The sequence below is a fragment of the Spea bombifrons genome, chromosome 8 (genome assembly GCF_027358695.1).
Source record: "Spea bombifrons isolate aSpeBom1 chromosome 8, aSpeBom1.2.pri, whole genome shotgun sequence".
Classification (NCBI taxonomy): domain Eukaryota; kingdom Metazoa; phylum Chordata; class Amphibia; order Anura; family Pelobatidae; genus Spea; species Spea bombifrons.
The window spans coordinates 43453340-43479664 of NC_071094.1; the positions used below are offsets into that span (position 1 = coordinate 43453340).

Below are 26325 nucleotides of genomic sequence, written 5' to 3' on the forward strand. Positions count from 1 at the left end.
ACGGAAATGGAAAGAATCGGATAAATGGCGAGCTGATGCGAAGGATACATTTTTAACGGCGGCAACCATTTCAAGTCTTTTTTAAACCGATATTGATTGATAAATACCTGTAGCCGGCCAGATCGGGCTCGGTGAGAAATTCTCTCAGTAACATCCCGTCCGTCATGTACTTTAATACGGTTCGCTCCGACGTGCAGTCCTCAAAACGAATGCTGTATCCCACCTGAGGAAAAGGAATTGTGAACAGGAGATGGAGGGGGGGCATTCTTATTATTTTAACTGCCTTTAACACACAACCTAAGAGCCTAGAGGTTTGTGAAACAGTCACAGAATAATGTATTTTAATGCAGGGAAATCTGACCCCCTAAACACCTCTTATTGGCAACGGAAACAAGTTTTGCATTTAAGAGGGGCACAAATCCGGCCCCCGAGGGTTGCAAACAGGCCACCGTTTTCGGATATCCCTTCTTGAGCGCAGAAACCGTCTTGTGACGCCGCCGTGCGCTCTCCGTTCCTACGGCTCATTTACATACGGGGCTGCGCTCGGATGCCTTGGGCCCCTGTGGACGATCTGAATTACCTCATTGCCCAGTTTGACAGACATCTCCTGGGAGACTCGGGCTGCCACACTCATTGCAGCCACTCTGCGAGGCTGAGTGCACCCGATCTTCATGCCATTGCGAGTGTAACCCTACGCGGGGGAGAGAGGAGGGTCAGGGTAAGTTAGGTATCAGACTAAAGGTACAACTATCGATAATTATAAATATTTAACACTACAGGCGCATTTTGCGATCACACGGACGTCGCATTCATCCGTGGCGGTCAGAAAACGCCTCCAAAAGATAAAACACATTGGAAGTATCTCAGTGGAAGGGTGGTCGGGGGCTTATTAGGATACCCACCTCTTCATGTAGGTACTGCGGGATCTGGGTGGTCTTCCCGGATCCCGTTTCTCCCTCGATGATGAGAATCTGGTGCTCTGAAATGGCTTGGAGGAGATCAGAGCGGTACGGGAAGACTGGGAGGCTGCGGCGGACCTCTTGCATGGACATCTTCTTCCTCTCTGCCTCGGACAGCGCGTTGGCCTCCTCTTCTTCCTTACAGAGAAATATTAATCCCGGTATAAAATTAAATACGGAATGACGTGGCACATCACATAGAGTACCTTAAATTTACCAATGTCCATGTTTTTAGATCGCTCCTCTAAAATGCACCATATTTTCCCACATATCCTTTTTATACTCAATGCTCAAAGCCATAACGAGCTGGTCATGCACCCTAAACATGCCGGTCCATACGGCCCCTTAACACTTCCACCGATTCCCAGGTAGCCATTTTCCATAAAATACTTTGGCTGCTCACCTTGTCCACCGTCCCTTTCATTTGAGTGGAGCTGACGAATTGTATGACTTCGTCTTCCTCCATCACAAAGTCGTATTCCTTTTGCCCGCGCCTGTGAGCGTCTTTGGCTCCGAACTTCATAGAAGCCGCTCCGATATGTTCCTCTTCCCAGCGCCTCTGTTCCTCCCGAGGGGCGAACTTCTCCTCAGACACCGGCTCCTCGTACCGGTCTGGGATTTTCTGCGCAGCCGCAAAATATTCGTTTAGGAAAAGCCAACGCACCGATAATGACAGTTATATATCTGCTCCTAAACAATAAATTCACTTATTAAATGAACTGGTTAACCCCCCCCCGATGGGATGCAACAGACCCAAAGGGCTCCATTAACTAAGCCGTGAGCTTGATATTAGCGTTAACATTTATTGCTTTATGCACCCCCCTGCAGATGATATAACTATATGATATGTTCTGTTACATGATATAACAAGTAGTCCATCACATAACATTGGGCCCTGGTCAAGAGAGCTTACAATCCATGATACAACAATAAAGAGAAAGCCGTTGTTAAAGGGACAGTTTACGTCCCCTGACAGCCCGACTAGCGAAAAATGTGTATTTTTGACTTAAAGAGACTCGGTGGCTGGAGTGTCCCTTTAATCGAATATTAGTTTAATTCATATAATTCTGCTTTTTTTTTTTTTTTACATACTTACTTTTGAGACCTCTGCAAATATTTGTTAATGTCGCGTACCTTGCTCCTGTTTTCCTCGGGGATAAAGTAGCGATCGTGCTTTTCCATCTTCTCCTTCTCCCCGGCTTTCTTGTACTCCTTTGCCAGATCCCGGACGCTGCGCTTGTACTCCAGCTCCTTGCGCTCCGCCTCGGTCAGTTCGGGCTCCGCGAACAGATACTCGTCGTCCGCGATCTCGGCCTCCAGATCCTCCAGCTTTTCTTTCTGCCTCTTGCCCAGGTATTCCCTCCGGGACTTCTTACGAAGCTCTGGTACCTGCGGAACGACAGGGGTTAAGCGCGAACGCGGCGCGGCCAATGGCGACGAGTCTCTATAAACTGCTTTATAACGCGGCATTCGGAGTCAGACCGGTGTCATCGATCACATTTCTTACAGGTCAGTCCCGCGCTTCTCTATTTATTTATTTATTTATTTCAACCCAAATGAACCGATTATGGTCGTTAAAGGTTTACTGCTGCTCTCACGCAGAGGTATACTTTATTTCATTCTTTCATTATTATTATTATTATATATATATATATATATATAAACACAAAGCACAAGAAAAAAGGACAATATACAAACCATTTTTTTACGGTCATCCTCGGCCACTTTGAGTCTCTTCTGCGCCTCTTCATACGCCTGTAAATATTTATATGATAACATGTGACTATTTATACTGCATGCTCGATTATTTATCAGGAGCGTGTTAAGTCCCCGTGTAACACACACACGCGCGCGCACGCACGCTTTAACAATGCAAACGTCTGTTCCAGCTTCAGAGATAACCAGAACGTTATTATCCGGCTAATCCGACCATCATATTTACACTGGCCTGGCAGATCTGCATATTGCTTTTAACCCCTTCAAGGGCTCACAATGCATCGTCGTTAATCTGTTTCATGGCAAGCCGTTGTCCTTAAAGGGGTTTAGAGGTCATTACAAATCCCTAAGTGCCGTTACAGGTTCTGTGCACTTTGTACGATTTTCCGAATGCACCTGGCCAATTCCCTCCTGACCGGAGTTTGTTTTCATACACCAGACATAGGAGAAAATGTAGCAAGTCCCAGGAAAAAAAAGGTATCGCCCCCCTTTAATATCTCACCCCCCCTCGATTAATGCATGGGTCCAGCTAACCTTTTTGTCGGATCTCTCCACGATATTCCTCGTCTTTTCTTTATCTCTCTTCTTTACTCGTTCTGCGAATGCGTCCCTTTCCTCCAGATCCTTCAAGCGGGCCTGCTCCTCTCTTTCTTCGTCATCGTCTGACGCGCTGCGAGGGGACGGCACCTTCCCCGACCTACAGAAACGCAGAAACACATGAGCTCAACAGAAACAAGATGTCCCGTCCACTGCGGCACTCTACGGGACGATGGTGACCACGCTCTTTATGGACGCCGGGACAAACAAACCCATGCTTCAGAGCATTTAATAAGAACCGGATCCATTACTAGTTCCTTCCCCTTAGTGCCTCCTGTGTGTAATCTGTAGGCATCTCTGAACATGCGCGTACATATTCCAGAGGGTCTCGTTATACTCACTGTGCTTTGTCACTCTCGCTGTCAGAAGACTCCTCTTTCCTCCTCTTCCTCAGATTTTTCTTCCTCTTCTTCTTCTCATCCGGTTTCCCTCCTGCTTCTACCTCTTCTTCACTATCATCCAGCAGCGTGTAAGATTTATTCTTTTCCTGCATGGCTATCGCCTCTCTTTCCGCAGCTCGGGCCGGGCGTTCAACAGTGATCTTGCGCGGCATCTGAAGAAAGCAGCAAAAGCAATAAAGAGGGGAAAAAAATGGAAATAAAACCCGAATGCTACGCACAGCTGATCTTGCTCACGATAAACGAAAATCCAAATGGTCCCAAAATTTGTATTTTTACCCTCATTTTTACCCCTTTGCTGAGATATTGCACCATTGGACTCTCTTTGATCTTCCAGATTTTAAAGAAACGATAGTAAACGCAAACTTTCAGGACACCGAGGTCCAAGATAAATCCTTTACACGACGACGCAGTCTAGATACACAAATCTCTCACCTTTACCCAAAGTTCATCCACAAATCTCTTCACTTTCTCCGTCACGTCGATGGCTCCGGTGTCACTAAGCCGGCTGAGGAGGTCGGAAGAACTCGTACTCCGTTTCGCAATCCCCACCAGAAACTGAGCTACATGGCGATCGCTCATACCCAGCACCTCGTGGAGCTGGTCCTTCACCCAGGACTCCAACGGGTCCATCGTGGATGATGAACTTAATTCCTGCTTTCTGGGGTCACACACCTGCCGGGGGCCGATAAGGCAGACGGGTGAAGGAGAGACAATTACATAAGCCGTATCTATAAGATCCATACATACTCCTTAAAGGGGAACACGCACCCTTTTGTTTATTAAATATTTATACTGACAAGTAGGCTTTAGTTACTTGAAGTTGGAAAATTTGCATAACGACATCTGACATCATATTCTGCATAAATATTGATGTGATTACGTTGCACACCACGTCCCGACCTTTAAGAGGCTTTCAGCTCACTTCAGCTCGAATAGCAGAGGATCATGGGGGGCGTACCCCCGTGAAACATAAAAATAAATCATAAATGTACAATTTATAAGGCTTTTTGAGCCAAATATTATCCGCACAGTAGCAGCCATACTAGCACCAGAAGCAGTTTGGGCTGCCTGGATCCTGTGATTTACCTTAGCAGACAGACAGACAGGCAGGCAGGCAGACAGGCAGGCAGGCAGACAGGCAGGCAGGCAGGCAGGCAGGCAGGAGGACAGGCAGACAGGCAGACAGGCAGACAGGCAGACAGGCAGACAGGCAGACAGGCAGGCAGGCAGACAATCTCCACCTAACCAACTATGATTACAGAAATCTCCATGGCGATATGTCTCCACATCCCCGTGTGTGTTAAAAGTGCAGCCACGTCTAGGACCCCAAATTACAGGCTCTAAACGTGTATGAAGCATACGGTGGGCTCCTGCGGCCAGTAATAATAATATCAATAATAATAAATAACAGCTAAGACGGGACTTTACCGGCTACGCGATCCGCCTGTTTAATTCTCGCTCCACAATCTCACCCCCGAGCATGAGAACGATACGATCGAGTCGCACAGTGATGACATCACACGGAGTACTTGTGCACTACTTCCGGACTCAGAGACGCACTGTGCGTTCCAGCAACGACTCGGGCGCGCTTTCCAGCGGTGTCGTGGGGTTTAGCTGGGTTCATGTGGTTGATGGGGGCTGCCATGGTTACGCGGCGCTAAAATACAGTTTATTAGAGTAGGATACGCTTTATATATATATATATATATATGTGTGTGTGTGTGTATATGTTTATATATAAATTATATACATATATTAATTAGGTCTTCATGTCATTATAGTTGTTCACTGCTGGAGTTACATAACCAGTTACATAAAATTTAATATAAAATTGTCAATTAAATAGACTGCAAGCTCTATGGGGCAGAGGTCACCTTTTGTAATGTAACCCAAACAAATTGTATACTTTTGTCTGTGTGACTATTAGTATTTATGGATTTATATAGCGCCATCCTATTCCACAGCGCTGTACAACAGGTGAACGTAACAAGTGGTGCCTAGCATAACAGGACGAGGGCCCTGCTCTAAGGAGCTTACAATCTAGGAGGCGCTGGGGGGTGTATTACAAGAGCCACAGCAGCTGTTCAGGCGTGGGGAAGGGGAAGTGTTCAGAATGTATATATATACACTGTGTGTATATATATATATATATATATATACTGTATGTATCTGGACGATCCAGTCTATAAAGCAGCTGGTTTATTTAATAGAAGAAAGCAAAGCTCGTGAGTAATTGTCTCCTCTGGCGTTTATACGTGAAGCGCGCTGTAATAACGGGGTATCAGCGGGGACGGCACCGTGTTCTGAAGTGCAGCTCTGGGGGGGGGGATATCATTTTAATGTTAAATTGTTCAAATGGACATTCTAGCCATCAAATGCTGCGCGGTCCCTTTACATTTCCATGGTGTCCCCCTTGCAAATGCACGGAGGGTCCTGCAGAATCCCCCCCGTGTGCATTTGCCCCGCTCCCCAGGGTCGTGCGGGGTATGTGTTCGGCTGAGCACTTTCTTTGCATGTGATGTACTTACATCCCGACATCGTGAGTCCGTCGGCGTGCGCAGAAAGTGCTCCAATTGATCTCAATGAGAGCGCTTTCCTGCCGCTGATGGGCGGCTTCATTCTTAGAGCGATGGGGTCCTCTGTTTCTTTTTTTATATATATATATTTTTTTACTTATTAAAGTAATCTCGGAGGGTTGGGGTTACTCGGAGTACTTTATTCCGCGTTGTTCTATAGAGGGGACAATAAACTGTCCCTTTAATCTGCCCGGCTATATTGGAGAATTAACAACCCGCAGAGCTCAGCTGCCAATACTGCTTTTATTTCCTTCTATTTGTAACCAGATGTTTGTTTTACTGTAATAACGATATATTGCTGTATTTTACTCACTTTGCAGATTTGGGGCACATTATATATATATATATATTTTATAAATATATTATATTAATTATATATTATTATATGATATTATATTTTTATTATGTGATGTCATCTTGGATCATAACCATGCCTGGGACCTTTCCCAGGTACGATCAGAACCCTCCTAACCGGTGTTGGATTTCTATGCTTCAGATGGCTGTTACGTATCGCGTCACATTGGTCTCCAGGCCAAAGAGCCGTATTCATCGACAAAAGCCCATAATCAGCGTGATGGTTTTCGTTCTATAAAGTACAGTTTATAACGATGATGTCATACTTTCCAGGATGTTCCAGTCTGCGGCCGGCCCAAGCCAGTGCGTCTGCTGTGAGTCACTTTTTGGAAAATGAGGACTAGAACAGTTTATAATAAATAAAGAGAAAGCCGGGGCTTCTATCATAAATAACATTGCGCCCCTTAATACTTCATTGATGCCAATTTATCATTATTAATAATAATTTTTTTTTAAACGCTACTTTTTGGACACCTTGGGTGAAAACTTAGCTCAACAAATATAGGAAACTCTGCCTTGTATGGCAGGCTTATTATTATTAATTATTTTTTATTATTATTTATTATTATTATAAAATAGTAGTCTTTCTTATGCTTCTTTTTTTTGTTAGACAATTGACAAATCAGTGGAACGGCAGCTTTAATTGTGTTTGCGATTGGAAGGGGTTCCTCTGAAGGCGCTGGATGAAGACCCCGAGCTAAGAAATGAACAAAATCATTGAATGTTGAAATAAAATAACCAAAAAAAGAAATAGTTTACTTCTTTATTCAAAAACAAACAGCAGAATTCAACGTATTATTGCTCGTCATGCAGACGCCGAAGTACAAATCCATAAAAAAACTGGTAATTGTACCAGAAATGGCAGGTAACGTACGGAGGGGCCGGTAACGCACGGAGGGGCCGGGCGTCTCGTACACACGGGTGGGTTTTATATACATTTACAGAGCGTCGGTCTAGAAGAACAAATCACACACGAGCCAAGAATACTGATTTAACCCCTTCACGGCGAAGCCCGTACATGTACGGGCTCACAATGCATTTAAGGACAGCCAGTTGTCTTTAAGGGGTTAACGGCCAGGTCATTTTAGCTGTCGGGGCAGGAAAGAGACGCTTTTATTAAGGCAGGTGGTAGCCGGAGTTGATAACTTTTATTGGGCCAGCATAGGGAAAGATGTAAAGTTTCATAAGCTTTCGAGGCCTCAGAGGTCTCTTTTTCAGATGGAGAGGGGAGAGTTTGGATTTAATAACAGGTGCCTTAAGAACATTTGTACTTTAATTCTGTCCTTCGCATTATCTGACCTCTTCTTTCCAATAGACCAGGTTTACGTTATTGCGCTTTTTTTTTTTTTTTTTTACAACTGGTGCTGGACTCGAGAGAGGGGATGGAAGCTACACGTGTACTGAGGTCAACGAGGCCAGGCGACCTGCCGTATACCAAGCTCACGGGGACCTGTATTGATCTAAAGGGTCCTAATTTGATGGGGGAGGGGGGAGACAAGCTTGGCACGGATTTGTTATACATAACTGGGGCCCTCCTGTGTTATTACCGGAGGGGCCCCTACAGTACAGGAGCCGACTTTAGGAAATCTGCTTGAAATCTGCTTGAAATCTGTTAAAAGATGAATCCACCGGCGGTTTACATTCAGTTAAGGCGCCAGGACCCCCTAGATGCATAGCACTAAAAGCGGACTACGACTCCCATCATCCCCGATAGTGAGCTACGGGTGTCGAGATCGATGGTCCTGTTTTTGGCCCCCATGAAAACGGCGCTCGCCCATCAGCCACGTTACTGAAAGGACGCCCAAAGATCACGATATACAACTGGGGTGAGATGCGGCACCGCGCAGCAGTACAGAGTATGACCGCGCGTCACTATACACAGCGCTGTGCCTTTATACTCGGCATTGCTATACATACAATAATACGAATATCTACCTATACACCCAGTAAAGCATGCTTCACGCTACAACAACAACAACACAGTAACCGCACACAACATTACACGCGCGGCGGTCTACAGCGATGCAGAGTATCTACACAATCCTGTCAGCCATTAAACGGCGGATCGGTCATACTCGGCACTGCTTTATTTACAGCACATACATTCCAAAAGCGTACATTCCAACCCGAATATATATCTCGCTTCTCAGCCACGCATCCGTTAAACAAATGAAACACATATTATAAAAAAAATTACAAAAATAAGTGCAAAATGCTCGAAAAAGGTTTATCTGCCCCAGTCCGAGGCTACAACTGCCCCTTTGGCGCATTAATTGTAACGGAGGGGGGGGGAGGGTAATAATAATTAAAAAATTTGGCATCAAAGAATTGAATATTCTTTTCACTACCGAAGAATTTTGTGAATCACTTTAAAAAAAAAACATTATTTTTTTTGTTTTTTTTTTCTTACGACAAATAAAACCAACTTTATAAAAAAATACAAAAAGTATTAAAAGTAGCAAAAACACACAGTTTGGAAGAATACTGTTAGTTACTAACGAGGACTAGGCTGTGTGAGCGTCGGCTGGCGTTTGTTCATTGGCTTTTATTTTTAATTACAAAAAAAAATAAATTTATATATATAAAAAAAAAAAATCAGTGGTATTTTTTAATGGAAAGATTTCATGTTTTTTTGGGGTTTTTTTTGAGAATTTAAAATAAGTAATCTTACCAACGGCAGTATAGGACTCCAGACGAGATAATGAAGGATTAGCTCTTTGGAAAACTATTTAAAACATGATATCTAGCGGGTTTGGCGGGAATAAGTAAATTACACTGGTTTTGGGAACTAGTTTGTAAAACGTCATAAAACGAGCTAAAAACGGGCAGGTTTGGTGGTAGAAAGTACCAAACCGGTGATAATAAGTAATCACGCCAGCCGGCGGACGTTACGGACGGGAGAAACTCGTCATCTTAGTTCTAAAACCAACGAATTTCTTGGAACTTGCGTAAAATTTCCTCTGTAATGTTAAAAATGCGAATTAATGTGATGTGAATCGTAGAGAACGCATCAAAGGACTAGTTTTCTTTCCACTAACTAGTTCTTGTGTCTAAACGAGAGGAGCGGCCAGCGTTAACTAGTTCCATGGTTTAACCAGCGGGTCGCACTCGCCCCAGTGTGAAGCTGAATCTATCCCGATTGATAAGGGGGTCCGCCGGTAAGTTCCATGAAAAAGCCCCCCCCCAGATATTAGGTCCAGGTGCTTCAGCAGTTAATAGGTTAGATTTCGGCCCCCGCCGGTTACTCTTCCGCTTTGGAATAAACCAGTGGTGCACCGGCAAGCCCTCATGTTTGGTTATTTGAACCAGGCGCTCCGTCTGGAAAGGTAACTTGACCCGCAGGTGCTCGGTGCTCTGTAGCCATAACGTGATCCGGGACTTCTGTTCTTCAGCGCTTACAGGATTCATCTGTAATTATACAAAAAAGAAGAGTTATTTAAGGGCTTTTGGGGGGAAAACCCAAGAAAGATGGTGGTAAGATGTGGTGGGGGGGTAGAGGAGATGTGGTGGAGATGGGAGAAAACACCATCAGAAGAAGATGAAGAATGGAGCGAGTGATGGGGGATGAGTAGGAGGGTGGTGGAAATAGAACGCGTAGAGAAAAGGTGTGGAAGGACGGGATGAGAGAAGGTGTGATGGGTTGATATAGTAGCGATGGGTCAACTGAGAGCCCAGTAGACGATCGGTGATGGATCAGGAGAGAAGAGAGCCGGGGCGGAAAGCTGGTGGGTCTGAGTGTCAGAGGGATGGTAGTGATGGAAAGCGAGGAAAGAAGCCGACTAGGAGCATGGAGAAGAGAAGGAGGAGGAGATGGGTGTAGAAGACTCGGTGATGGAAGGTCGGTGGGGTGGACGATGGAGAGATACAAACGATGGCCAAGTGATGGACACTCACCGACGATGAGGGCTTTCCTCCTCATGATGCCCCCGAGTAAAATACTGTCTTCTTCTTCATCCTCTTCGGGTTGCGGAGGGGGCATCAAGGGCTCCGTCTCATCGGGGGGTCCAAACTCAGCCATGAGGGAGCTCTCTGACGGGTACTCGTACGTGCTCTCCAGCTCACACTCGGGGAAGGAGATACTCAGCTGGACGGAGACAGAAGAGGTCCGAGAGTTACGACGCTAATCGTATACCGAAACAGTTTAATCACCGGCGCTTCATCCGCAAGACACGTATATACCGGTAAATGCATTAACCCATAAATACCCTACAGGGGCAATCATTCCGGCCTCAATGTAATTAAAGCATATGGGCATGGAAGAGTTAACGACGAGGTACTGTGGCCAATGTATCAGAGGGAAGAGGACTCAGCAGATCAGACAGTGAAGGGTTAACAGCGGTAATCACTGCTAATGCCATTAGCTGGACCCATAACCGGATTGTGGCTATTAAGGGTTATAAAGGAGAGGCTGCAAAGGCATATGGCCCCCAGCAAGCGAGGGGAGCAGGTGGGCCGTGATGGGGGAGGAAAAGGATCTGAATTATCTGACACCACCAGGAGTGTCGGGAGTGCGCATGCGCGGCGCACCCATCACACCTGAGGGTAAGTCCCGCATGGCCGGCCCCGCCACGTGTTTTCATGTAAGTAAGTTCAGTGACAGGACTACCTCTGGGAGATCCGGGATTATCTCTCCCCTCCTTGTAAAGGCTGCCGGAAACCAATCACCAGCAATCAGCGGGGATACCGGGGGGGCGGCATGAAGAGACCCTCCGACCAGCAGCGCAATCTGCACTCCTCCCTATCCAATTACCGCCATCGCTGGACTCTCAGACCCGCTAATAATTGCACCCCACTCTGTTAAACCCGCGCTGTTCCCTCCACTCTCGGCCCTCCGGCTCTTCCTCCCCAGTTTGATTTTTTTTTTGCATTTTCCATTAATTAGTAATGTCTGCTCCGGGGACTCCTCTGACCTTCTCCTCCCATCCCCCACAGTCTTGGCCAGCTGCCCCCTGCTTCTTATGACCCCAGATGTGCCCCCCCTCCCCAGGGCCTGCCCTCCTTTAATGACCCTTCCCTTACAGTGACTCCTCTTATCCATCCCTTTCCCCTTCAGCTGTCCATATTTTAACCCCAGTCTGTCTCCAGCCCCAGCTGTCTCGCTCTATGAAGATGTCTCTCCCCACCCCGTTCCTTAGCAGCCCCGGCTGTCTCGCTCTATGAAGATGTCTCTCCCCCGCCCCGTTCCTTAGCACCCTCGGCTGTCTCGCTCTATGAAGATGTCTCTCCCCACCCCGTTCCTTAGCAGCCTTGGCTGTCTCGCTCTATGAAGATGTCTCTCCCCCGCCCCGTTCCTTAGCAGCCTCGGCTGTCTCGCTCTATGAAGATGTCTCTCCCCCGCCCCGTTCCTTAGCAGCCTCGGCTGTCTCGCTCTATGAAGATGTCTCTCCCCAGCCCCGTTCCTTAGCTGTCTCCTCCACCCTCTCCCCATCAGTGATTTAAAATGATAAAGTCGCCTAAATTCCCACCATTTAAGGGGATTTAGCAAAGTACAGGAGGGAAGTTAAATTAAAAAGGAGGAGAGATAAAGCCACCCGGCAACGTCCAAGCAACACTTACGTGACAGCTCCGGATTATATATAATATATGAGATACAATCGTTTATGGAATGTTATAGAACTCGATACATTTTATCATATATAGCGCCATCATATTCAGTAGCGCTGTACAATCACAATACAGCCATAAATTAAATTATATCCTTTACGTCTCGCGGTAACTGCTGGACTATTTTAACAAGAAAAGGGAAACAAAAAACCTATTTAATACGAAAATATAACATTAGTATAAGTTTTACATTATGATTTTACGCATATTAACTAAATCGTCAGTTTGCGGAGTTGATTTGGGGTTTCTTTATTTGCATTCCTCAATAATATATATAATTTAGATGTTATATTATTTATATATATTATCTTTTATTTATATAGCACCAACAATTTATGCAGCGCTTATATATATATATATATATATATATATATAGTGTTCCAATGAACTATATATAAATATTATATATGTTATATTATTTATATTATTATTATCTTTTATTTATATAGCGCCAACAATTTAAAATATAGGAGTTGGGAAAAGCTCCAGATCTGCTTTAACCATCTCCACCCTCAGCTGTCTCTTTCCTCCGGCAGTCTCGCCCGCTCTCATCCCCCTCAGTTCTCTCTCCTCTCCACGGCCAGCGTCTCTCTCCCTGCAGTGTGCTCTCCTCCCCACTCGCTGGCTCCTTTTTTCTTAGATTATGAGTCATATCATCCATTTCCTGCGAGTGAAAGATCTCGGCGTGAAGCCTGCCGGCCCGGCGTCTCCATCGCGCATCTCCGGCCAATTCGAGCTATTTGCTGCACCGATGGTGACCCCGTCAGTCTAACCCCTCTCTGGGCATGTGCATTTACCCGCTAGCCGGCCCTGGACAACGAATAGTTAACATGGGAAAAAGATTGACAGATTGGCCCCCATTCGGCCCCCGTCTAGTCACCCGTTTCTTCTGCTGTAAAGACTCAAACCTTAATCAGTCGTTCGTCTCGTCTTAGATTCAGGAGCCGTATGTCTATCCCATGCATGTTTAATACCCTCACTGTATTACCCTCTACCACCTCTGCTGGGAGGCTGTTCCGCTTATCTACCACCCTTTTAGTAGAGTAAAAAAGTAAAAATCCTTCTTACACGATAAGGTCAAGTGGTTGACGCTTAGTGTTTACTGATTAAAGTACTTTAATATGCATCATTTAACCTACATGAAAGAAGAAATACTTTAGTGAAGGAGAAGCTGCAGTTGGAAAGTAAGTTGTCTTGAAGGAGACGATACGCCCAGGCGCTGGGGTGGAGAGCTTTCAGGGAACTATTAGGACATTTATTTTAAGAAAAAGGGTGTTGGATGCATGGAATTGCCTCCCAGCAGAATTCTGGGGGTGTGGTGGGAGCGCCCGCTGCCAGCGCATGAGGTGGAACCGCTGCTGGCGCAGCTTTACGTTTAATGGGACACGCCAGCCGCCATGTGCACGTTAAGGCCTATGTGAGCTGAGGGCCCTTTAAATGTCCCAGTGAACCAATGAGCAACGTAACAAAAGGGGTGCGGTGGGTCAATGGGGAGGAATAATCGAATGCCCCATACCTGGGAGCTCTCCTGGTCCGGCCCAGAGAACGCCGGGAGAAGCGCAGCTTCTTTCCGTGCATGCACACAGGGGTCATTCGGGCAACTGGTGTGATAGGCGTTATATCATGTATAAATGATAAATATAATACATATATAACACAATGTTAAAAAAATATATACACAACCGATACCCCAGCGCGTTTCGCCGTACACCGGAGGAGAGCATGGGAAAAGAACTGGGGGGGCAAAATGCATATATGGGGGATTCTGCAGAAGAATGGGGACAACACACACGTTTGAAGCGAATGACATATTCGCCCCCTTTAAAGATCGACGTCACGGCTTCCTTCTGGAGCGACTTACTGTCCATATACAGTCATGTAATAAATTCATCTTCCTGTGTACAGCACAAACTTCCTGTATTTTTGATCATAGAGCTGGGAGGAACACAGAGGACCGGCTGCTTTTCTAGGAATAACTCTTTTTTTTTTTTTGTACAAAAACAGCTGTTTCAAGCCTTCTACGGTTGGGGTTTACTGGTTAACCCTCACGTTATAGCCCCCGGGGGCTCTCGAAACGCCCTTCTCTTTAAAGCAGGAGACCATAATGAAGGTTGGCTTGTAGGATCTGCTCCAAAAACCTTAAAATGAGTCCTTCCCCATTGAGAAACCTCATTACAGGAACATTCCTGGGAGCCCTGGGCCACAGTCTCCGCTTGAACTTATCAGTCACATTCCATTGAAACATAACGACATTCTCCGTATGAGAGATATGTGGACGGGGTGAGGGGGCAAGAGAGACAGAATGAGGAACGAGGAACTTAAAACAGGAGCGCTGGGTGTTTTTTGTTTGTCCCCAAATTTCCAAATACCTGAGGGCTTTTCGGAACTGTAGACAGAAAACACCTTGAGGTGGACAATTCTTTGGTGGTGGCCACAAGCTTCGGGGAATTTTTTTTTTAAAGGAATTGTAGTCAAATCACAGGTCAAGGAACCAAAAAAAGAACCTCCTCTACACAAACTTTAGAAGATAAAGAGAGAGGCCAGAAGAAGCCAGTTCTGGTAATCATTAACGACTAGTGCGTAAATATTCTATTGGTATTGGTGTAAGAAAGTGATAAAAAAAATAATAGAGAGGAACACTGGAAGGGAAGGAAGGGTTATGGAAGAGTAGAATTAGAAGGAGCTCTCTACTAAAATAAGAGCTTATAGGAGGGTCGAGCATTTCAACTCCTTTTGTTACGCATTTTAAGGGGTCACCCTCAGAGAGTTTCTTCTGCTGGAAAGTCTGAGCAGACCCTACGTAATGCCGAGTTAAATTACATAAGCATTATGCAGGGCCAACTTGGACCTTCTTACAGGTGAAGCTCGTTTCGAGTCTGCCCCTCATACTGTATATATCAAGGAGACGACATGTTCAATTCTGCTATGACCAGAAAGATGAAAAATGGAGACAATTTGATAGAGCGTTTACACCGCTTCCATCTAAAGAGCTCAAGAACGACTTCCAAGCCAAATATCAAGAAAGCCCAGGCACTATTTCGAGGAAAATGTCGAGAAAAAGAAATGGAGGCCTTACCTTCTTTCTATCCCGGCTGTGCTTTGCGAGGCAAGACTTGGACAGCGCTTGGTAGCCCCCTATCACCTTGATCTCGTCAACTGTTGGGTAGCGTTTCTTGCCAGATTCATTCTTAAGTGGGAGAGACTTAGACTCGGTGGCAACAACGCCATTCTCGCAGACATTCATCTTGCGTGGGTTTACTGTAATGGTATTGCCTTTCCTTCTCTGCATGGCCTGACTTTCTCCCATCATCCCCATTTTATTGCCCTGTGAAAGACTGGTGGTCTTGGATATGGCTGGCCCTCCTACTCCATCTTCCTCTGTTTGCCCTGTGCCATTTTTGGAGACCTCAGGCCTAGCAAGCGGAGGAGAAGTCTGGACTGACTGTTTCAGAGGTCTCTGAGAGGCTGGTGAGGCCGGTCGTAGTTGAAAAGGGAAGGACCTGGTCTCTTCAGCCATGCTAGGCCTTACGCTGAGCCCGCTCATGGCCGCTAAGGCCACAGAGGGTGAATGTACAGCTGGCTCAGAGTCAGCGCAGGAAGGGGAAGAGGATGAGGGGGTGAGGGAGGAGAGAGTGGTTTCCTGAGTTAAAGTCTGGTTTCCCGTGACAGCTCGAAGGCAGGAAGGAGAAGGCGGAGCAGGTTCAGCAAAAGATGATGGGGCTTTGATATCATGCTCAGCTGCCTTCAACAATGGACATGGTGCCTTAGTTGTCACTTCTCCCTCCCCGTTGATAAGTGAAACCGCTGGCCCTGAATTGTCGCCCTCAACCCAAGAACGTCCAAATCGACTCAGTAGTCTGCTTACTCTCCCTTTCCTCTCCTCGTTCAGAGGTGATGGGTCCTCAAGCGGTGTCCTTTGCTCTTCCTCCATGTTTGTCGGATGTGACTCCCTGGCCATGTCATCCACTCTGAGGGAGCGTAAACCCGTAGGCTCTGGCGATGGCTTTGGTCTAGTATAGTTAAGTTCTGGCATTCTCCTCTGCTTCTCCAGCTGGATAAATGGATTCTGTTGGACAGGCCCAATCTTTTCCATTAATACCCTGGGCTCTATTTCTTCCTTTTCACCAATATCCACCTTTTCTTTCTCCTCATGCTCTCCTTCTTCCACCTCAAGTCTGTTGTCCGTCATGGACGCCTCAGCTTTGGCTTTTCTACGCAAGATGATCTCTCTTTTCCATTGAGGCATTTTTGCAAGACGATCCTCTTCTTCCCTCTCTCTTTTCTTTGCCCCTTCTTCATCCCGTCTTCTCCTCTCCAACAGATGAAACTTCCAGTCAGGAACCTCCATCATCTTTGGAATTTAATTTAAAGCCGTGGTGGTCACTCTCACCAAACCAATCCTTTTTAGAACTTTGAGGTCTTCCCAGGAGGCATGTTGGATGTTCTCATATGAAATCTATCAGTTTCTTGGGACACCTGGTAGAAGAACGAGATGAAGAAAACATTACCGACTGATATAATCAACCAAGAAAAGTAAGAACCGAGGTGAGCGAAAGGAGATACCACCAAACCCAGGAGACGGAAGTAAACTTAATGAGTATGATGGGTAAGAGATAAGGAAAGTGTAAGATGGTGGGGGAGGAAATTTGGAAATAAAATATGAAGTGAGAACAGTAGTGCCTGGAAGGGGAGAGTTTGGTAATTTAAAGTAAAAAAAGGCAATTATAGAACTGACGATACAGGAAACAGGGTTGGTGGAAAAAAGAGAAGTGGATGCCGGTATGAAAAAAGAAGAAATGGGTAAAAAGGGAGGGCTTTGGGTATCGACATCTTACATATTCACTTTAATTATGAAATTCCGTAATTAGAATGATACACAGATAAGACACCGCATCGGGCTGACAGTATATGCTCATGCTATATAAAACAAATAATAATAATGAGTTCCAGGGCAATCTTCTGACAACGACAGCCTACTGTCCACATCCCCCCATCACGGGACGGACGCGGGCTCGGTGCTTAAATGGAATTTTGCTCGGTGAAGCCCAAAGCTTAATAAAAGGTAATTAGTAGAAGTCTAAACTCCGGGAAGGATTACGAGGAGTAGTCGGGGCAGCCCCCGTCAAACAGCAAAAATCTGGTCGGACATGAAGCTATGCATAGCTGCTGAAGGTGTGGAGCGCCCTTTAAAATTTAAACGTCCCAGGGTGAAATGAATCTCTTCGGGTATTTCTCATTCATCGGCAAACAGTCACTGGAAGACGTGTGGAGACAGGTTAAGACAGTGCAGGAATGACAGATCGCGAAGGAATGATGGACGCGGCAGAGAGAGATGGAATAAGGGTGTAAATGATATGATACATACCGAGAGGTAGATCAAACGAGAGGAACAGGACACGCTATGACAGACAGCTCAAAAATCAGAGCGAGAGCGCGGGCACAGATGGACACAGTCACGCCGAGAGGTAGACGGCAAGGAACAGGGGGGGGGTGTAAAATCAGACCTGGACAAAGACAATGAGACGAGACAAAGGAGCTGATTGGAGCAGCTGTCTAAACAGAGAGAGACACAGACTGCGGAGTTATATATAGAGACAGTTATATGCCGTGATCGCAGACCGTTCTATAGACTGCAGGAAGCTATATATATACATAGATGGTGGGGAATTCCCGGAGGGATAAGGGGAGGGGGGGGTACGAGTAACCTAAGGCAAAACAATGCGTGTGTGTAGATACGGGTTTACACTAGACAGCCGTTAAATATATTATTATGTATTGCTATATATAGCGCCATTGGATTCCATAGCGCAGTACAACGGGATATTTTATATGGGATGGTTTGTATCCATGCCTCATCATACACACCAAACCCGTAGCATTATGGATACATGTGAAGCCCACCATGCAGACTCATGAACGAGGGCAGTTTATGTATAAAGAGAGGTATATAGATAATATATATATAATATATATATATAATATATATACGCAGCGTATAGCCAGGCAGAGACACAAAGGGCCACGTCCTGCCGCTGTCTGGCTATCAGCCCCACGCACATTCCCCAGCATGCAGTAGGGATACCGTATCACAGGCCGTCTGAGATCCTTCATCAGAGGACCACGGCGACCATATAATCCCACCGGTGTCCACGAGGTCGGAGATACTCCCATTCTGTTTATATAGCGCCAGCAGATTCCGTGGCGCTGATACAATTTGGGACAGTGCAAATATTTAACAAAGACAAATAAAAATGACACATTCGCACACGTAAAGACACGTCGGTTCCTTAGGAGAAGAGGGTCCTGCTCCTGGGAGCTTACAATCAATTGGATAACTCAGGCTGGGAATACAGTATATCAGCCAATAACCATACTCCATACTAATGTATACACCGTATTCACAGGCACAGACTGCCCATAGTGATACAGTAACACATACACACACTGTATATAGCGCTATCACCACACTGTCCATAGTGATACAGTAACACACACTGTATATAGTGCTCTCACCATACTGCCCATAGTGATACAGTAACACATACACACACTGTATATAGTGCTCTCACCACACTGCCCATAGTGATACAGTAACACATACGCACACTGTATATAGTGCTCTCACCACACTGCCCATAGTGATACAGTAACACATACGCACACTGTATATAGTGCTCTCACCACACTGCCCATAGTGATACAGTAACGCATACACACACTGTATATAGTGCCATTACCATACTGCCCATAGTGATACAGTAACACATACACACACTGTATATAGTGCTATCACCATACTGCCCATAGTGATACAGTAACACATACACACACTGTATATAGCGCTATCACCATACTGCCCATAGTGATACAGTAACACATACACACACTGTATATAGTGCTATCACCATACTGCCCATAGTGTTACAGTAACACATACACACACTGTATATAGTGCTCTCACCATACTGCCCATAGTGTTACAGTAACACATACACACACTGTATATAGTGCTCTCACCATACTGCCCATAGTGATACAGTAACACATACACACACTGTATATAGTGCTCTCACCATACTGCCCATAGTGATACAGTAACACATACACACACTGTATATAGTGCTATCACCATACTGCCCATAGTGATACAGTAACACATACACACACTGTATATAGTGCTATTACCATACTGCCCATAGTGATACAGTAACACATACACACACTGTATATAGTGCTATCACCATACTGCCCATAGTGATACAGTAACACATACACACACTGTATATAGTGCTCTCACCATACTGCCCATAGTGATACAGTAACACATACACACACTGTATATAGTGCTATCACCATACTGCCCATAGTGATACAGTAACACATACACACACTGTATATAGTGCCATTACCATACTGCCCATAGTGATACAGTAACGCATACACACACTGTATATAGTGCTATCACCATACTGCCCATAGTGATACAGTAACACATACACACGCTGTATATAGTGCTCTCACCATACTGCCCATAGTGATACAGTAACACATACACACGCTGTATATAGTGCTCTCACACTGCTCATAGTGATACAGTAACACATACACACACTGTATATAGTGCTATCACCATACTGCCCATAGTGATACAGTAACGCATACACACACTGTATATAGTGCTATCACCATACTGCCCATAGTGATACAGTAACGCATACACACACTGTATATAGTGCTCTCACCATACTGCCCATAGTGATACGGTAATGCATACACACACTGTATATAGTGCTATCACCATACTGCCCATAGTGATACAGTAACACACACACTGTATATAGTGCTGTCACCATACTGCCCATAGTGATACAGTAACACACGCCGACAGTGCACACAGCGCCACTTACCCTTCTGTCCAAAGCCAGGGATCCCTTCTGGTGTCCGCTCTGCCCCAAGCATCAACTTGCCAAACCACAGGGGCAAGTGTAAGGAGACGGGGCATCTGACGAGTATTTGTCCATTTCCATTAACCCTTAAGACAAGTCTTCCTTTTCAAACTCTCCCATTAACCCTTTAGATCTAGCTTCCTTTCCAAAGCATTCCACACGCCGCAGACTCTGAAAATTATGTTTTTTTGTGTTAAAGGAAACCCAAAATGTCCTTTTTTTTGCAGTGAAAGGAGCTGATCTTCCTCCAGGGGGTGAAGAAAGGGATTTCCAGAGAGTAAGACAGAGAAGGGTGTGTGGGCAGAAGGGATTGAATCAGCCTCCAGGAGCAGGGGGGGGGGAGGTCACTATTCTGCATAATGCTGAGAAAGGGGGAGGGGGTATCACAGCCCTATTAACCCCATCTCTGCCAGAACACGGGGGGGGGGGGCTCTCAATGCTTCCAAAAATCACAAAGCCGCATTCCAAAGCTGGAAAAAAAGAAATGACTACAAAAGCCGCACTTCAAATACTTCCTAAATGCGTCCGTCACCAAAGGAAACTATTATTTATTTATCAGACTCCGGAAACGTTAAAATGTTTCACCGCTAAATATTTAAAGGGAAAAAACCGCGTCCTGCTTTAAATGAGATGTTTTTGTTTTTTGATTTTTTTTCCATATAATAAGGACACTGGATTTCCTTAATAAAACACATTTATGGTGAATATTATAATATATATCTATCTATATATATATATCCCTCCGTACTAATATTATTATTAAAAAATATTTATATTATTAGTTATATTATATATATATATATATATATATATATATATATAATAAATTAATAATATATTTTAAATATATTAAATATATATTTTTATATATTTATATATATTTTCACTATACCCCTACAGAATCTGCTGGCGTTATATAGATAAATGTAATGTATATATATATATATATATATATATATATATATATATATATATATAACTTTGCTACTAAACTAACATATAAATATATATATTAATATAATATATATATTAATAAATATATATATTAATGCAATATAGTACATGAAAATGTACGTCAATTTTATTTAAATCTTCAATATAAAACATTAGATATATATATATATTATATATATTATATATATATATACACCTTGTGACCGGGAGCTTTTGTGCAGTCAAAGGTATCTCGTTGTACAGCGCTGCGGAATATGATGGCGCTATATAAATCAATACAATATAATAAGGGTCCAAGGGAGGTCACCATAAAAAACTTGTATAAGGTAGCTGTGGGAGTGGGTGTGGCTCTGGCTGTGATGTCATGCTTGCATCATACTTCCTCTGCGGTTGATTGCAAGTTCTGTGCTCCGTCACTCTGCTTTGATCGGCGTCTCCCCGTGTGAGGCCGTCCATGCCTGCTCCTGGTGAGTCAGCAGCAGCCCTCACGGGAAGCCACTATTTACATTATTACAGTGACACAAGAGGAACGGGGTTTGGAAACATGCTATCGAAATGTTCCGGTGCTTTCTGTAACCCGACACATTATAGATTTTTTTACAGCTAATCAGTTAAAAAGCAGAAGTGTCAGACCAAACAATGACATTTATTTATATAGCGCCTGCAGATGAGGTAGCGCTGTAACAATAGGGGGATGGTGAAGATGAACAATTTAAGAATATACAACTTGACACTAATATTAAAGAATGTTGCGGCCCGCTGGGTCCGACTTGGACCGGCACGATCACAGAGGCAGGAGGGGGCAAGTTACGTGACCCCCGTGGTAATAGTGCGGCTGAAAGGTTGCATGCGCGGTAAGCGTGTGATGTGTGAGGTATGAGGCGTGTGGGGTGTGATGAGGCGTGTGGGGTGTGATGGGGCGTGTGGGGTGTGATGGGGCGTGTGGGGTGTTTTAGTGTCAGAGTGTGTGAGAGGGAGTGAGTATGTGCAAGTGCGTTAATATGAGTGCGGATGTGTTATAGCGAATGTGTATGTATAAACGAGTGTGTATGCTACAGGGGGGCAGCAAGGGCCTGGGGGCCACTCAGCTCTACTTGCCCCCCCCAGGCCAGAAGAAGTCAGAAGAAGCACTTTAAGGAATTTCCAGCAGAAAAATATAAGGATATCGGATTATGATGTGAAAAAGTACTACAAAACAACTGCAGTGGAGTCATAGAATGGCCTCCCAGCAGAGGAAGTGAGAGTAATTCGGGCTATTAAAGGGTTAATATTTCAGGTTTGTCTGGGTCGGCTCATTTAAAGAGTTATATGTTTTACAGAATTCATGGATTTGCCCTGTTTAATTTACAAAGCCGTTTCCTGCTGTTTCTATACACATTATCGGGGCTTTTAAGGCTGTAGAACCCTGCGATCAGGGGAGGAAAAAGGGGCATCACTTCCAACCTGCCACCCCAGGAAGAACATGGATGGTGACCCCCTGGTTCTGATGTAGTCTGGAATAAAAGACTCTTTTCTAATAAATAAATTAATAAATAAATCTGTAGTTCAGTAAAAATGGGATCAGAGAATTATCTCGCGAGCCGACGGGAAATAATAATACGAGACACAAAAGTCCCCTTTTTGCTCTTCCCAAAAGTATGACGCACGGCGCCCTTCGTGGAGACGCCTCTTTAGACCGGCTAATAACTGAGGGCACATCGGCTGCGACAATAAGCCCATTCTCTCTCTCTCTTTATTCTTATGTCTGCTTTTTCCATCGCCGGAAATTCTGCTCATTGTGAAGCGGATCTTCCTCCGGGGCGGTAAATCGACGCGCCGCGTTCTCTGGATGAGGCCTGGAATTTGGCTGGCTTAAGAAAAACGGATCTTCTTTCAGTCGGTTGATCAGTTGGCCCTAAATTGGCTATAATAAAAAGGAAAATGGCACTTGACCCCTAACACGGCTTCCTAATGGTATGGTCCATGTGATGATTCCCAGGACATGTTAAAGGGCTTAAAAGGCGAAACGTTGGTTGTAGGGGCCGGTGTCAGACTGGGGGCAACCAGGGGCCCCTGGCACTTTAACAATATGAAAATACTTGGCCACACACCGCAGAAGCGGCATACCGGGTAAACGTGGAGTGTCGTTGGCCATCGTCTCACCAGGAATTTGCCCCGTGTGGCAGTTTAGGTGAGGTAGGGGCATAGTGAGAGATGTTCATGATTTCTCTACCAAGGCTTTTTATGCGACATTGTGACTTCTTGATATCCAATTCCCGAGGCCCCTCTTTCCTCTCCCTGATGCCCCTCTCTCCCCTCCCCTGATGCCCCCTCTTTTCTAGGAGGTGAGAATGATTGCTGGGTATGAGGGGATCGCAGGGTTCTACGCCCATAAAAGCCCCGATAATGTGTATAGAAACAGCAAGGAAGGGCTTGTGTATAATGTGTATAGAAACAGCAAGGAAGCTATAAATTAAACGGGGCAAATAAACCCCATTATTCTTCCTCTAAATACATTTCTCGGTTACGTCACTCGCAAACAATACGTTTTAAACATTTCATAAGATGGTAGATATGTGGAACAGCTTCCCAGCAGAAGTGGTAGAGGGTAATACAGTGAGGGGATTAAACATGCATGGGATAGACATACGGCTCCTGAATCTAAGACGAGACCAACGACTGATTAAGGTTTGAGTCTTTACAGGTTTGAGGGCCGCCTGCTGGCAAATTCTATGTTTCCGAGGTCCTGCCCCCCCCTTTAGATAAAAATGCCCCTGTCTGACCATGTAAAACGTGGAATAATCGTTCTTAGTATCAGGCGCCGGTCTGCAGCGCCCACGGAGGGGCCACGTGATGGAGGAACAGCCCCGGCCTGCAGAGTCACTTCTTTCGCAATCGCTTCTTACCTACGGCGGGATTAACCATTCCAGTGCCGGGGGGGGTTTGCTAACCACAGAAAAGTGCTAGACGGTAAAAAAAAACCCACCTACAGCAACCAAAACCCAGTCAATTCACAGGACTCCAGCACTGCGCTGTGTGTGACAGGGGATTCCGGCCCCATTCGGCCCCCCATCTAGTGCCCATTTTCCCTGCTGCAAAGACTTTGTCTCGTTTCAGGAGCCGTGTGTCTATCCCATGCTTGTTTAAATTCCCTCACTGTATGAGCCTCTACCACTTCTGCTGGGAGGCTGTTCCACATATTTACCACCCCCTCAATAACTAATAAACTTCACATATTTTTTATTTTTTTTTAAAGAACCAGGGGAAGCAAACTAACAAAAAATACACTAAAAGATTTGGACCTAAAAGGCCCGAGCAGGGAAAGTCAGGGAGGTGAACGTAATTAAAGTGCATTTACTTATCGAACGCGCCGGTTTAATTCGATTCCGAGGGCGCGATGGCGGCTGTAATAAAGAAATGAGTGTCTGGAAACAATGCAGACACCCCGCAGGGGTACAGACGAGGACAGCAAAGCAGATTAATCCGAAGAATATAGTTACTTAGCGCGGCTGTGTTTAGGATATACATGTTTTGGGGTAATAAATCCTTAAAATAATAATAAATGGGGTGTTATAATATTTCTCCCATCCACCCTTTGGATCGATCCTTATGTTCCTTTATATATAAATTAATATATACATTTTAAAAAAATATTTAGTTTGCAAAGATCTTGATACTTGAGATAATCAGATGCCAGTTACTCAACCAAGTATGTGGAGCAGCCTCCCAGCAGAGGTGGTAGAGGGTAATAAACATGCATGGGATAGACATACGGCTCCCGAATCTAAGACGAGACCAACGGCTGATTAAGGTCTGAGTCTTTACAGCAGGAGAAACGGGCGACTAGACGGGGGCCGGATGAGATTTTACTAGGTTAAGGCAATTTACAGCACAATAGAAAAGCGTTCTCCGTGTGAGACGGGCGGGCGGGGAGCGCAGCCAGAATTGATTGAATTTACTATAAAGTGATTATCTCGGAGACGTCGCAGTAAGCAGTTTAATCGTAATCTTGTTAAACATAAAAAAAACTATTTGGAAACAAACTGTAGGAAGTTTTTCAAATCTTAATCAGCCGTTGGTCTCGTCTTAGATTCAGGAGCCGTATGTCTATCCCATGCATGTTTAATCCCCTCGCTGTATTACCCTCTACCACCTCTGCTGGGAGGCTGCTCTATTTATCTACCACCAATTTCAGTTAAACGAACACTTCCTTACATTCTATCTAAGCCTCTGAGCTTTTAAAGTGCCCCCGGTTATGCGGATATCACACGGCAACATTTTCGAGAGCGGTAAAAGTCATTAGCGTGCCGTGATAGTCCGTGTACAAACCACGGCTGCATCACGGAGCAGACTTCTGTTCTATCCATGCGCCGCTCAGCCATTCAACCCAATAATACGGCGGCCGGCAGCCTCAAAGCACACAGCATGCATGGTACGTGCTGCCCTATCACTGGGGGAGGGGAACCACATGCTTCCTTTAGGCATAGATTTCTTATATACAGTTTTGGCCAGCACAATGTATAGATCAAGCAGAGCATCATTCATACGAAGGGTCAATACAGGAAATCCCTGCGGATGCGGCACTCGGGGTCACGACCGCTTCACACGCCGCTAACGCCTCACACCGACACTCACGTTTTTATGTATTTTTTTTATTAAAATATACACGCTTTAAAATGTTACATAAAATAAGCATAAAAAACGCCGGAGGTTTGGAGGAATTTGAGTCACGCGGAAGATCCGCGCGGATGAAAAATCCCCAGATTCCCCCCGAGCTGCGGCTCCGTCCGTCGCCCCGAGCCTCTGCCCCCGAGCGCGAGAGAAAAATACCGGAGAAACAGGTCTAAAAGGTTAAAAAAATGCTTCTCCCAGTAAAAGGTCATGAAATGGGGGTGTTTTTGTCAATAAAAACAATTAAAAGCATTTAACCCTTTCTATGCTTCGGCCATGCTTTTTCCAGGGCCACGAGCCATGCAGGGCGTTACCTATAGGCTCCCATACAGCGCATTAAAGCCAGCGATAAAGGGTTAATTGGAATATTACATTAAGTAACACTGATCAGTGGTTCCCGACTCACAAGCTCTGGGTCAAGGAGCTGTCCCAGCCAGACACGATTCACCTGTGCTCAGGCAGGGGTCTCCTTGAAAGCTGGCCTAGTAGGACTACTTGAACTGAGAACCAGGGTGAGGCTTCAATGAATTAGACTGTATAATACGCCATTAACACTACACTAGTGAAT

General features: G+C 45.1%; 2 protein-coding genes across 2 annotated transcripts in view; both read right to left on the reverse strand.

Annotated features, from left to right (window-relative positions):
- DHX16 (DEAH-box helicase 16) overlaps positions 1–5153 on the reverse strand; it is a 10610-nt gene extending 5457 nt beyond the window's left edge. The window contains exons 1-10 of the mRNA XM_053473364.1: positions 5102–5153; positions 4106–4345; positions 3614–3825; positions 3210–3372; positions 2658–2714; positions 2094–2348; positions 1363–1581; positions 903–1097; positions 581–691; positions 108–223 (exon numbers count right to left, since the gene is read on the reverse strand). Of these exons, the coding sequence (XP_053329339.1) occupies positions 108–223; positions 581–691; positions 903–1097; positions 1363–1581; positions 2094–2348; positions 2658–2714; positions 3210–3372; positions 3614–3825; positions 4106–4303 (1526 nt within the window). The 5' untranslated portion in view covers positions 4304–4345; positions 5102–5153. The remainder of the gene's footprint in view (positions 1–107; positions 224–580; positions 692–902; positions 1098–1362; positions 1582–2093; positions 2349–2657; positions 2715–3209; positions 3373–3613; positions 3826–4105; positions 4346–5101) is intronic.
- Positions 5154–9899: 4746 nt separating this feature from the next.
- PPP1R18 (protein phosphatase 1 regulatory subunit 18) lies at positions 9900–20482 on the reverse strand. Its single transcript, XM_053474103.1, has 4 exons — positions 20115–20482; positions 15284–16683; positions 10492–10687; positions 9900–9997 (listed from the first exon to the last, which is right to left on the reverse strand). Exons 2-4 carry the CDS (start codon positions 16556–16558, stop codon positions 9900–9902), a joined length of 1569 nt encoding a protein of 522 aa, XP_053330078.1. The 5' UTR covers positions 16559–16683; positions 20115–20482.
- Positions 20483–26325: the final 5843 nt, after the last annotated feature.